We start from the raw sequence: 13,507 nt of genomic DNA, 5'->3' as shown, positions 1-13,507 counted from the left end.
TATTTCCGGTAGGGTCATAAGGTCCGGATCGAGGCCTTCCATAGTAAATATGCTGTATTTGAATATGTCATATTCAAAGCCTTCTTCTTTGGGAGAGCAGATCTCATCCGACACAGGAACGCTGCTGGGCTGCAGAAGGAAATCCATCTTGCGTCTGTGCCTTAGAAATTGTGACGGACTCCACCTCTCTGCTTTTTTATTCTCCTCCCCCGCTGCACTCCCTCCCTCTAAAAACTTTTTTTTCCCAACAACAGATGGCGCGCTTCCGGAGGTTTCCCCCCTCCCTTCTCCGGATGCAATTCGTCACGCTCATTACACACTTCCGGGGGGGAGGGGGGAGGTCAAAAGGTCGTGATTAGGGCCATCAATCACTTCGGATTAAATTTTGTCATAAGCTGTATGGGAGTATCTCTCTGATGTTCCTATACTTTGGGTCATACCACTACGGTTTGCTGTCATGGAAAGCTATCCGTCTTTAACATTAAATGGTTGGAATATTTAAAATTGTTTAAAAAAAGGAAAGAACCAAACCAACAAAACTAGCCTACTATGGCTAACTGGGTTAAACATTAGTTGCTTCAAAATCCAGCAGTGTTTTAGTCATTCATCATGTTTAATGTTAAGATAAGTTTTCAGTGTCTTCATGCTGTTGTGTTATCTCCTTGACAGGGTGGGGTAAATTTGCTCGTTTGACTCGTGCACTAACCAGCAGTCGAGGAGTTCTTCAGCAGCTTGCCCCAGCTGTCCATAAAGGAGAGAATGTTCATAAACATTCACGCCTGGCAGAGGTAACACCATTTCCCCTACAGTAAGGTCTTTTTTCTCCCTAATGAAAAAACAAACAAACAAAAAAAAAACACTGGGATGGGGTACTGCAAGGGTTGAGGAGGTGATTATGAGAATGTGTGCCAGGCACAGTAGCAGGATGGCAGGCCACACAAAGGACACACATTAATACAGAAAACCAAACAGGGAACCCAGGAGTAAAAAGAGTTGTAGAAACATCTTTTGTCACACATCAGCCATGTATAGAAGATAGAGGATTATGAGCTCATTTTGTCAGTTTGCTGAAAAAATTATCTGAATTAAATTTGTAATAGTCACCATGCCAAAAATAGAGATAAATACATCTAAATAACAAGAAGAATTGTGCTAAGCTAAAAGGTTTGTTGCCCCAAAATAAGTTTTTAAAAATACTTTATCATGTTTGTTGAACTTCTACTAAGTCAGGTACTTCTGGATAATTGCTGAATGTTATGTCTTACTTACTATAGGACAGAAAATACTGTAAGATAGCTCAAATGTGCTGTTTAGCAAAGTATTTCAGTCTCAGGCTGGACAGTTTCAGGTAAAAACAAGTTGTACTATACTGCATCGCTTGTTCACATTATGGTAATATATTCTTTCTGCTTTTAAGCCCAGCCTAACTCTTTTGTGTGTGTGTGTGTGTGTGTGTGTGTGTGTGTGTGTGTGTGTGTGTGTGTGTGTGTGTGTGTGTGTGTGTGTGTGTGTGTGTGTGTGTGTTTTGCAGGTTCTCCAGCTGGGTTCAGATATCTTGCCTCAGTACAAACAGGAAACCCCAAAGACACCACCACACATCATTCTCCACTACTGCCTTTTCAAGACCACGTGGGACTGGGTTATCCTCATCCTGACATTCTACACTGCTATCATGGTGCCCTACAATGTCTCGTTTAAGACCAAGCAGAACAATGTCACCTGGCTGGTGGTGGACAGCATTGTGGATGTCATCTTCCTCGTGGACATTGTCCTCAATTTCCACACTACGTTTGTTGGTCCAGCTGGAGAGGTTATCTCTGATCCCAAACTAATTCGCATGAACTATGTCAAAACCTGGTTTGTCATCGACCTCTTGTCCTGCTTGCCTTATGATGTTATCAACGCTTTTGAGAATGTGGATGAGGTTTGTAGGGATTTTTATTATAATTTATTTAAGATGAATGCTATGTTTTTACATCCTCTTTGTTCAGTCATGAGGTTGCAGTCATGATTGAACACTGGGTTCCTGTCACAGACCAGATTTAAAACTAATCAGTGTGTAGTACCTAAGATGAGCAGACTTAATAAGCTGTTCAGTGCAACTGAGTCTCTTGGAATTTGGGGATATTTTAGGGACATATGTTGATGATGTTTTAGATTGAAAATAACTACTGTGTTTAATTATCAATGAATCTATTATTCAGCTCCATTCAAATCCAAAGGCATTTGGTTGATTAAGACTTTCCATAATCATAACAGTATTAAATGATTATAAGTGATTTGTAACCTTTAGCAATTCAAATCACATTTGTTGAGAATGAGCTCTTGTTATGCAAATCTTTGAAACCAAAAAAATATAATTGGCTGATTTATGTCATGTTTGGGTTTGACCAGCAAATAGAACTCTTTAGAATTTGAATATTCTTTGGGTTAAGACTGGAAGTATTTAGCCTAGTCTAATTTTTGATTGAGGGAGAAACTGGAGTTTCTAGAGAAGACACGTGAAAGCACAGTGTATACAAAGCAAGATGTAATGTATTATCTTTATAACAAGTTTCCTATGTTATGCACAGGCCCTTAAACTTCAGCTTGTAGAATCAAAGCTCAAACATAGAGGTGGAAGTGTGATGATTTGGGTGTCCCTTGACTAAAAGAGATATGACAGAATTTTGCTGAGAAAACGCCTATGGGAGCAGCTATATTTTGACTTTTCGTAGAACAGAGTGCCGGCTTCCAACTCATATTCTTTTATTTGTGTTTTCTTTCAGCATTAATGTGAGAGTGCAGCTACAATGGATTTTTCATCTCAGAGACTCACTTTATTTTTTACTTCATGTGTTTTTAAGTCTTTGCAAACTGGCCTGAATTTTAATTTACTCAAGCAGTTTGCTACGAACCCAATTCCACAGAGGACTTGGGCTTATTTAATGCATAGTAACTTCTCAACAGAAAATATACATATAAAATGTAACAGTTATAAACTTCCAGTTTAACATAGGCTTACACACAGCTAACAAGTTGGTTACTCTTTTGAGACCTGCATATATGTGTCTTTCAGAAAGACATCAATGTTAAATACTATAGTTTAAATAATCTTTGGTAGTGAGGAACTAGTTTCTGTAATGCATCAAATTTCTGTGTGTCTATTTTTGATTTTTTGATAGCCAACTCTTCCTACACAGTCAGGAGTTGCGCATCCGAACTTGGCACATAAGTCCATTATAGGCCCTTGAAGACTCTGAAGACCATGTCACATATTATCTTGTCATTGTCCTGCATAAACTGTTCATGATGAGTCTGAGTATGCAGAGGGTCCCGCTGCTGTGGAAGACATCATGCCTCATTCCTGTCATTGCGTTGTTGACAATTGACAGGCAAGCGGGCTAACAGTTCCAAGGAATTCCCATCCTTACTTCTTATTCCCTTAGGTGGATTGGGCATGCAACCTTTTTCCTGCTCAGAACCATGGCCCCTATATTGGAGGAGTTAATTCTAATTCTTCACACGACATTGTAGAGGCATGTCAACCAAGGCAGCCCTACATCATCCAGGGCCATCTGGAAGTCAGGGTCTATTGCATCCACCCCAGGGGCCCTGCCACCAAGGAGTTAACAGCCTCAGTAACTTCGGCCCCACTGATAGGGAAGTCATCCCTGTCATTCCCACCCATATAGAAAAGAAATAGTAAAAACTTACATGATTTACTCATGAAAGTGGCCACTTTCTCATTACTTTCATATATTGTTTTAGTAAGTATCCAAAACATACAAGTTTCATTATATAATTTTTCACTCTTGTATGCTTTTCATACAAGTTTCACACAAGACAGATACAAACTTTATAAGATTTATATATATCTTTTCCATATGGGCAAACTTACCGTCTGAAATTTTAGTTCCGCACATCAAATAATTTTCAAGAAAATTTAGTTAAATCTGTGTATATTTGTCATTTTCAAAACCTAGATCACTTGAATCTCAAATCATCAGGTTTTTGGGGATGAATCTTCTAAAGGTGGGTTGGTTCCAAAGTGTGGGTAATCTTGACAGAGATAAAAGACAAACATAGAAAAGGCTGAAGGAACAGAATAGGAGCACACAGCTGGATTAACCTAAGGATATAAAAAACAGAAACTCAAAACTTTAGACTTGAAATAACAATATCAAAGGAAATTTTACCAGGTGTAGGGAAAAAATAAACATAGACATATAAACATTAGGAAATGGCTGACAGCTCAATTCCAACAATACATAATCCTCTTTCAAATAAATAAAACTCTAGAAAGAACCAAAAACCCCAAAACTCATAACATAGACAGCCCCAACAGCAAGTGTGCCAGAAGTGTAAAAGGGTCAAAAAGCTATTATCCTATAAGGATCACCTTAGCCTTCATTCGCATCCACTCAAAGTCATCCACTGAGCATAAATATTTACTATATTGAAGAAGAAAGATGTGTAAAAGTATTGTGAGCTTACTTGGGAAAAGTGACGAGACAGAAATCTCAAATATGAACAGGAATTCATAAATACTGATGTATCACCCTGTTTCAGAAAATCATTTCTTCTGTTGACATTTGGGCATTTATTGAAGAGGAACAATGCACAGAACTCTATAAGCCTCAGCCTTAGGTAAGGTAAATAAATAAAAAAAATGGCAGTGGTGCCACTATCGAAACTTTGGGGCATTACTGGAGATTGACAATTCATCTCTTCTTCCACAACATCGCAGGATAAAATACTGTCCTTACTCAAGAGTACACTTTAGCTAACTTTCAGAAGAGTTGATTCTGTTAATCTGGACATAGTACTTTCAGTGTTTCCTTACTTATCCAAGCGACTTCTTCGGTTTTAGCTGAATGCAAGTTTCCCCAACCTTATAGAGAGTACATTTGTATGATTACTGAAACTAGCACCACTGACGAACGATGGGCTGTGAGGTCAGTTTCTTGATTATTAATATGCACATTGTCATGATTATTAATCAACAACCACTGATCATGACATGCCGTGAGTACCATTCACAGAGAGTTGGGGAATGGCTGCAATCTCAGCATTGCAATATAGTAAAAGATGTAACGTCCTCAATTCAAAGATAGTCTTTCCCCACTTCACGTAAATGGTCTCCTTGACTCCTTGCTCAAATTACTGTTCCTCCCTGTCCAGGATGCGTGTATCCTCATCTTGGAGTATACATGCATATGTATAAAGTTCCCCATTCGCACCTGTGGGCGGTTAATCCTTCAAGCTCAGGTCCTCTACCAGAGGCCTGGGAGCTTGAGGGTCCTGCGCAGTATCTTAGTTGTTCCTAGGACTGCGCTCTTCTGGACAGAGATCTCCGGGACAGAGATCGCCGATGTTGTTCCCGGGATCTGCTGGAGCCACTCGCCTAGCTTGGGAGTCACTGCACCTAGTGCTCCGATTACCACTGGGACCACCGTTACCTTCACCCTCCACATCCTCGCGAGCTCTTCTCTGAGCCCTTGGTATTTCTCGAGCTTCTCGTGTTCCTTCTTCCTGATGTTGCTGTCATTCGGAACCACTACATCGATCACTACGGCCGTCTTCTTCTGTTTGTCTACCACCACTATGTCTGCTTAGTTAGCCACCACCATTTTGTCTGTCTGTATCTGGAAGCCCCACAGGATCTTAGCTTGGTCATTCTTCATCACCCTTGGGAGCATCTCCCATTTTGACCTCGGGAGTTCCAGGTTGCTCAAGAAATGCTCTTTGCTCTTTTAAAGGGAGAGTACCTAGCCACTGGTACAGATATGTAGATGAAACCTGGGTCAAAATCAAAACACGAGAAGTGGAATCCTTCATTGCTCACATTAACGTTGTGGATAAAAACATTAAGTTCACCAGGGAAGACACAAAGGATAACTGTTTGCCTTTTCTGGACTGAAGAGAATGGAACCCTCAACATTGAAGTTTACCGGAAGCCCACACACACACGGACCAGTGCCTCCTCTTTGACTCCCACCACCCCCTGGAACACAAACTTGGAATAATCAGGACCCTACATCACCGGGCAGAGAATGTTCCCTCTAAGCCTGAAGGGAAAAAGAAGGAGCACACACATGTAAAGGAAGCGCTTAAAACATGCGGCTATCCTAGATGGGCTTTCATCAAGTCAGCAAAGAGGCACAGAGAAGAAGATCAGACACTAGGGAAGATAAGAAAGAAAAACGCAACAATATTGTCATCCCCTATGTAGCCGATGTATCTGAAACACTAAGAAGAGTCTTCTCCAAGCACGACATCCCAGTGTACTTCAGACCCCGTAACACACTCAGACAAAAACTGGTTAATCCCAAAGACAAAATTCCTAAACACAAGCTGTACAGTGTAGCGAGGAATGCCCAGACCTCTACATTGGAGAGACCAAACAGCTACTTCATAAACGCATGGCACAACACAGAAGAGACACCTCCATGGGACAAGACTCGGCGGTCCATCTGCATCTAAAGGACAAGAGTCAGTCTTTTGAGGATGCCAATGTACACATATTTCGGACAGAGAAGACAGATGGTTTGAAAGAGGATTAAAAGAAGCCATTTATGTCCACTGTGAGCGAATGTCTTTGAGCAGTGGTTTACGGTGGTTTACGACACCATCTATAATTTTGAGATCCCTTCCCAAACGCCTTAATGCCCGTTCTGAGATCCCTTCCCAAACGCCTTAATGCCCTCTCCTGGGCCTCTAACCTCAGGAAATCACATGATAGGGTGGGGCTAGGTTTCACAACGAGCTCACCCAAAACCTTGGCTGATTATGACCTACACCCAGCTTCTCAGATGAGTGGTGAAACGTCTTCAAGCAACCTAAAGAAGTCCGAGAACGGTCATTGTAGTCTACGATGACAGAGAACCTGCACAGACAGGTAGGTGTACAGTTTCGCTAAACCAAAAAGACTATCATGAGAAAATTTTGTCACTGCTTAGTGACGAAAATACATATGAGTCCCTGAAACGAAACCACGGAAGTGACTACAGGAGGAGGGTGATAGACCATCTGAAGCAGTTAGAACAGGACAATGCTATTGACCGGACCTCATACCACAGGCTATACCCAGAGGAATCTACACCAAGTCTGTATGGTTTACCGAAGATACATAAATAGGATGCACCTTTAAGACCGATTGTCTGTATGATCAACTTGGTTATGTCTGTGAAGGTTCTCAGTCATCCAGGTCATCGTAGTCAAAGGAGCTTGCAAAGAAAAGCGTCTGGACTTCTTTAAGTTGCTTGAAGACGTTTCGCCTCTCATCCGAGAAGCTTCTTCAGTTCTAAGGTCAAATGGTGGGGAGTACCAGATTTAAACCTAGTGGGAGTGGTCTTCAAGCAACTTAAAGAAGTCCAGACGCTTTTCTTTGAAAGCTCCTTTGATCAACTTGGTTACCTATAACATCTCTTATTTTCTGGCTTTGGTCCTCAACCCGCTGGTAGGCAGCTCTGAACACCACATTCAGAACCCCTTGGATTTTGTTGAGAAGGTGAGAGATGTCATTATGGAGGCACATGAAACCATGGTCTCGTACGATGTTACATCTCTCTTCACTTGCATCCCAGTCACGGAAGGGAGGTAGTTCGTAAGAGATTACAGGATGATCCCAACCTCAGCAACAGGACCACTCTCCGCATTGAAAAAGTCTGTTTGTTTTTGGAACTGTGTCTTCATTCCACCTATTTCACATACAAGGGTCAGTTCTACAGGCAGAAACATGGGTGTGCCTTGGGTTTCCCAGTTTCACCCATCATGGCAAATTTTGTACATGGAAGAAGTGAAAAAGAGGTCTTTATTTTGTCTACCTTGGAACACCACAAAGTCATTGGTTCAGGTATGTGGATGACACGTGGGTGAAAATCAGGACGTACCACAATTCACGGATCACATTAACTCGGTGGACAGACACATCAAATTCACCAGGGAGGATATGAAAAGTGGCAGGTTTGCCTTCTTAGACAGTGAGATCTCCATCAGTAATGGGGGACATCTAAAAGTCGATGTGTACCGGAAACCTACGCATATGGATTAGTATTTAAGGTTTGACTCTCATCATCCACTGGAGCATAAATTGGGTGTCATCAGGATGCTACAACACAGAGCAAACACCATCCCCACAGACACAGCGGGCAGAGAAGCAGAAGAACATCACATCAAGAAGGCCCTGAGTGAATATGGTTATCCCAGCTGGACATTTGTCAAAGCTGGGAAGGCTCCTAAAGAAAGCTCCAGCCGATCCAGGAGATAAGGATAACCGCTGACGAAGCGAAAACCTGTAGTGATCCCATACGTGTCAGGAGCATCGGAACAGTTGAGACATATTTTTTCTAAACACCGTGTCTCTGTGGGTTTCAAACCTCAAAAAATGCTGCGCCAAAAATTGGTCCACCCCAAGGATCAGGTCCCCCGACACAAACAGAGTAACATAGTGTACGCTGTTAAGTGCCAGGAGGATTGCCAGGATTTATACATTTGGGAAACCAAACAACCTCTGGCGAACCGAATGGCACAACACAGAAGAGCTACCTTGTCAGGCCAGGACTCTGCAGTCTATTTACACCTACAGGCCAGTGGACACTCTTTCAATGATGAGGATGTACACATCCTGGACAGGAAGGAACGCTGGTTTGAGCGCGGAATCAAGGAGGACATTTACGTGAAAAGGGAATCGAGGAGGGGGCTTCTGTAAGCCATCTTACAGTGCTGTGATTGCAGCCATTCCCCAACTCTCTGTGAATGGTATTCATGGCCATTGATCAGTGGTCTTTGATCAGTGGTTGTTGATCAGTGGTCATGAGAATTTGCATAATCACGATGAAGGAACTGACCTAAGTGCAGTCGAAAAAACCCTCAAGTGCTATCATGAAAGTGGCTCACATGAGGACCGCCCCAGGAAAGGAAGACCAACAGTCACCTCTGCTGCTGAGGATAAATTCATCTGAGTTACCAGCCTCAAAAATTGCTAGTCAAGAGTACCTCAGATTAGAGTTCCAGTAGCAGACACATCTCTACATCAACTGTTCAGGGGAGGCCAAGAAACACAAGGAATGTACATTAGACCAGTGGAAATCTGTGCTTTGGTCTAATGAGTCCAAATTTGAGATGTTTGCAACCATGCATATGGAGACCATCTCCTCACACAAAGACACTGTGTCTTTGTGTGAAGGGATGGTCTCTATTTGCATGGTTTCCATCATGAAGCATGGAGGAGGAGGTGTGATGGTGTGGTCAAACTGTTGGGGATTTATTCAAAAATGAAGGCACAATGAGTCAGCATGGCTAACCCAGCATCCTGCAGAGATGTGCTATCCCATCTGGTGTACGTTTAGTTGAACCATCATTTATTTTTCAACAGGACAATGACCCCAAACACACCTCCAGGATGGGTAAGGGCTATTTGACTATTTGACCAAGAAGGAGAGTGAGGGAGTGCTGCTCTAGATGGCCTGGCTTCCACAGTCACCTAAACTAAACCCAATCGAGATGCTTGGGATGAGATCGATTGAGGAGTGAAAACTATTTCAGGTGACTACATCATGAAGCTCAATGAGAGAATGCCAAGAGTGTGCAAAGGAGTAATCAAAGCAAAGGGTGGCTATTTTGAAGAATCTAAATCCTAAAACATTAGAATTTATGTTATGAGTTACTTCATAGTTTTTCATTTGCTACACAATTCCACACGTGTTTATTCATAGTTTTGATGCCTTCAGTGAGAAGCTGCAATTTAAATAGTCATGAAAATAAAGAAAAACCATTAAATGAAATTAATTAAATTGACTGGTAGTGTATATTTACCTTTTAGTTAAAATATACTAAAAGGCAAAAAAATGCATATATATAAAATTCCCCTCTTGCCCCTGCTGGCAAACTTTATCCTTCAAGCTCAGGTCCTCTGCCAGAGGCGTGGGAGCTTGAGGGACCTCCACAGTATCTTATCTGTTCCTAGGACTGTGCTGTTCTGCATAGAGATCTTGGATGCTGTTCCAGGGATCTGCTGGAGACACTCCCTTAGTTTGGGAGTCACTGCACTAGGGATGGGTATCGTTTAGGTTTTATCCGATACCGGTGCCAAATCGGTACTTTTGAAACGGTGCCGGTGCTCAAACGGTGCTCAAACCGGTGCTTAAAGAATGGAGAACACAAAATTGGTCCAAAAACCTCTCATGTTCAGCTGTTTTTTGTAAAAAGATAACAATGTTAGCCTTTTCTGCAGCTATGGGGCATATATGGTATCACTCTTGGCTGGAAGCAGTGCTTAAACAATGGAAAAAACACAAACTTTGTCCAAAAACCTCTCATGTTTAACTGTTTTCCACTTTTTCTTTGGTCATTTTAGCCTTTTTGGCCAGGGTGAAGGGAGTATCTGCCATCAAACAAGAAGACAGCTGCATGTAGCTATGATGATGTTTGCTAGTTCACCTTACATGCATTAATGTAATAACGTGGTTAGCCTACTCAACGTAAATTACACACGAACAACATTTAGCTACTCACGCAGAGAAGAACGGCTGCTGCTGCCATCATCATCCTCATCATTTCTGCTACACTGGCAGGGCTAGGGGCCAGGACTCTCCTCTTCGTGTTTTTGGGGGATGTTGCATAACAGGCAACCCACCCGCAGTAGATGCGCTCGGTGTGAGGTCTCGCAGCAAGCTATCAAATACGGTGCATTTCTGGGCTTTTAAAAAAAACGCTATGCGTCGCCAGGTGTTTCATCGGATTTGAGGTGTTACCTCCTTTGACAGTATCACAGTATCAGCTTAAAGCACTTGTTGCTGCTGAGTTTGCATATTTTGCTGTGAAGTACAGCCAGACTTTTGACCGCTTCGCCTTGGACATTTTTAATCTGTAGCTCTGCTCTAACAGAACATACGTACCTGGGCCCGCCTACTATCCTCGGAAACGTAAAGTGATTGGCTAGAAGTGTATCACAGCTCAGGAAAAAAAAGCACCGAAATAAAGCACCGAAATGTGCGCTGCTTTTCGGTCTGGTTACTACCGTTTATGTCAGAACCGGTGCCATCATGGCACCGGACACCGGTACCCATCCCTACACTGCACTAAGAGCATTGATTACCACTAGGTATTGCCTTCACCTTTCACATCTACTCAAGCTCTTCTCTCAGCACCTTTAGTTCTCTAGCTCCTCATGTTCCTTCTTCCTGTCCCATTTTGACCTCTGCTGTTATGTGCTGGGCTGTCTCAGGGGCACTTTACACTGCCTCCATCTGGGGTCTTGCCTTTCATGGTATGATCTTGTGCCACTTCCTCTATCTGCCAGGGGTACTATGCAGGGGCCTGATGATTTTTCTCTTTGCTCATCTTCTTTCTCAGGTTTCTGTTGCCTGCTGTATTCACTAAGCACACAGTCTGTTGTGGCCATCTTCCTGATGGATGTTTGTTGTGTCATCCTGGAAAGTGGTTCTGACACTCACCAGTCCTCAGTCTTCCTTGTTCTGCTGGGTGTACAGTCTCAGCATGCTGGATTTGGGGTGAAACCCTCCATGCATGGTCAAGGAGGGTTTTATGTTTCCTTTATGTTTCCTACCATTTGTTTTGTTTTGTTTTTTGGCAAAAAAGAATAAAACCTTACTCTTCTGGATGTCCTTCCTTATGTCAAGATCTGGTTTGGTACAGTTGCCAGTGCTCCTAGGTGTTGCCCACTTCTTGAGTGGTAAGAAAATAGAATAGCTTAGTGAAAAGGGAAGTCTGGGTTTCAAAAAAGAAAAGAGAGACACGTGGAAATTACACTCATAGCAAGTCAATATGAAAGAAACTGCTCGACTTCCCTAGTATTAGTTACCTTACTTCATTTCTAATGGAAAATAATGTTTTGGGGTTTTTTTAGCCGACATGTAATCGGTGCAGGCAGACCCTTTGAACATGTTATATTTATATTCATATTTTTTCTACACACAATTTATTTTGTGATAATAGTATATTATCACTACAACCCACATAACCAGAGTGTTTTTGGAGAAGTGTGTATTGCTTTGGATATATTTTGCACACTGTCGATGACTAATGCAGGTGAAGAGAGCTTTCATTAAGCTAAATCAGATTAAAACCCAATCTTTGCACAGTGTTATATTTTTAGGGCCACCGTGATTTGCAACATTAAACTAATACTAAATTGGGCTAATATTTTTTTCATGGGGCCCCAAATCCCTGGTGGCACCCCTGAGTACTCTTCCCCATTCCACACTCTTTAAGATTATGTTAAGCAGCCTGGTCAAAAGGTCCACGGCCTGCTCTTCTACACATCTCCATACCTCCATAGGCATGTCATCTGGACTGACTGTCTTTATCTTTTTGTGGCTATTTCAACAACATCTTTACCCCTCTATTCATCTTGACCTTTAGTAGACCTGGCTGGATTTTTACAGTGTCACATGAGCTCCTCGATTGTTTCTATTTTGTAATGATACTGATTGTAAAATACTTTAACAGTGCTGTTGCTTATGAATTAGCACAATTTGTGCAGCTAATATTTTTTTATTAGAAGCTGCAGTGTTCAGTACATCAACATAACAACAAGTTGACTTGTTTTTTCATTTAGTCTTTTACCTTATTGGGTAGTATAACTGATTTCATTTTAATCTAAACAATTTTGACAATAAAAAGAATAGAATCAACATTTTACACTGTAATGGATTTGTTGGTGAAATTAAACACTGACTTATCATTTTTGTTTTGGCCAGCCTATTACAGAATGAAGTATCACAGACTGAAGAAAAAGAAAGAAAATCCATCCATCCACCCATCCATCCATCCATCCATCCATCCATCCATCCATCCATCCATCCATCCATCCATCCATCCATCCATCCATCCATCCATCCATCCATCCATTTTCTTCAGCTAATCCAGGGCCAGGTTGCAGGGCCAGCCTAAGCAGAGAAGCCCTGGACTCCCTCTCCTGGGTACCTCCTCTAGCTTGTCAAAGGATTTCCTAGGCCAGCCAAGAAAAATAATCTCTCCAGTGTTTCCTGTGTCTGCCCCGTAGCCTCATTCAATGCCCAGAACACCTCACCCAGGAGGCGCCCAGGAGGCATTCTTGTCAGATGCCTGAACTTCCTCACTGGCTCCTTTCCTACTCTGAGCCCCACCCGAATGGCTGAACTCCTCACCCTATCTCTTAGGGAGAGGCCAGGTAAATCTTGAGAGAAAGTTCATTTCCACCACTTGTATCCGCAATCTCATTCTTTTGGTCACTACCCAAAGCTCGTGACGATAGGTGAGGGTAGGGACATAGATCAACCGGTAAACTGAGAGCCTCGCTTTTATACTCAGCTCTCAATTCCCCACGACGAACCGGTACAAGGCATCACTGCTGCTGCAGCACCAATCTGTCTGTCAATCTCCTGCTTACTTCTCCCATCACTCATGAACAAGACCCTAAGATACTTAAACTCCTCAACTTGGGGCAGGAACACATCCCTGCATTTAAGTCGGCACTCCACCCTTTTCTGACTTTTGGAGGTGCTGATTCTCATTGCCGCTA

The 13,507-nt window shown here is 42.3% G+C and overlaps 1 protein-coding gene across 2 annotated transcripts in view; it reads left to right on the top strand.

Annotated features, from left to right (window-relative positions):
• LOC146667432 (voltage-gated delayed rectifier potassium channel KCNH1-like) overlaps nucleotides 1-13,507 on the top strand; it is a 124,471-nt gene that overhangs the window by 34,101 nt on the left and 76,863 nt on the right. For both annotated transcript variants that reach the window (XM_085409119.1, XM_085409120.1), the window contains 2 exons: nucleotides 670-788; nucleotides 1,532-1,924. In XM_085409119.1, the coding sequence (XP_085265245.1) occupies nucleotides 670-788; nucleotides 1,532-1,924 (512 nt within the window). The remainder of the gene's footprint in view (nucleotides 1-669; nucleotides 789-1,531; nucleotides 1,925-13,507) is intronic.

This window comes from Rhamphochromis longiceps, linkage group LG6 (genome assembly GCF_057381845.1).
Source record: "Rhamphochromis longiceps isolate RC_006_pf linkage group LG6, R_longiceps_female_GT1.1, whole genome shotgun sequence".
Lineage (NCBI taxonomy): Eukaryota > Metazoa > Chordata > Actinopteri > Cichliformes > Cichlidae > Rhamphochromis > Rhamphochromis longiceps.
Note: the sequence above shows the minus strand (reverse complement) of the source record. Positions and strands in the feature narration are given on the sequence as shown.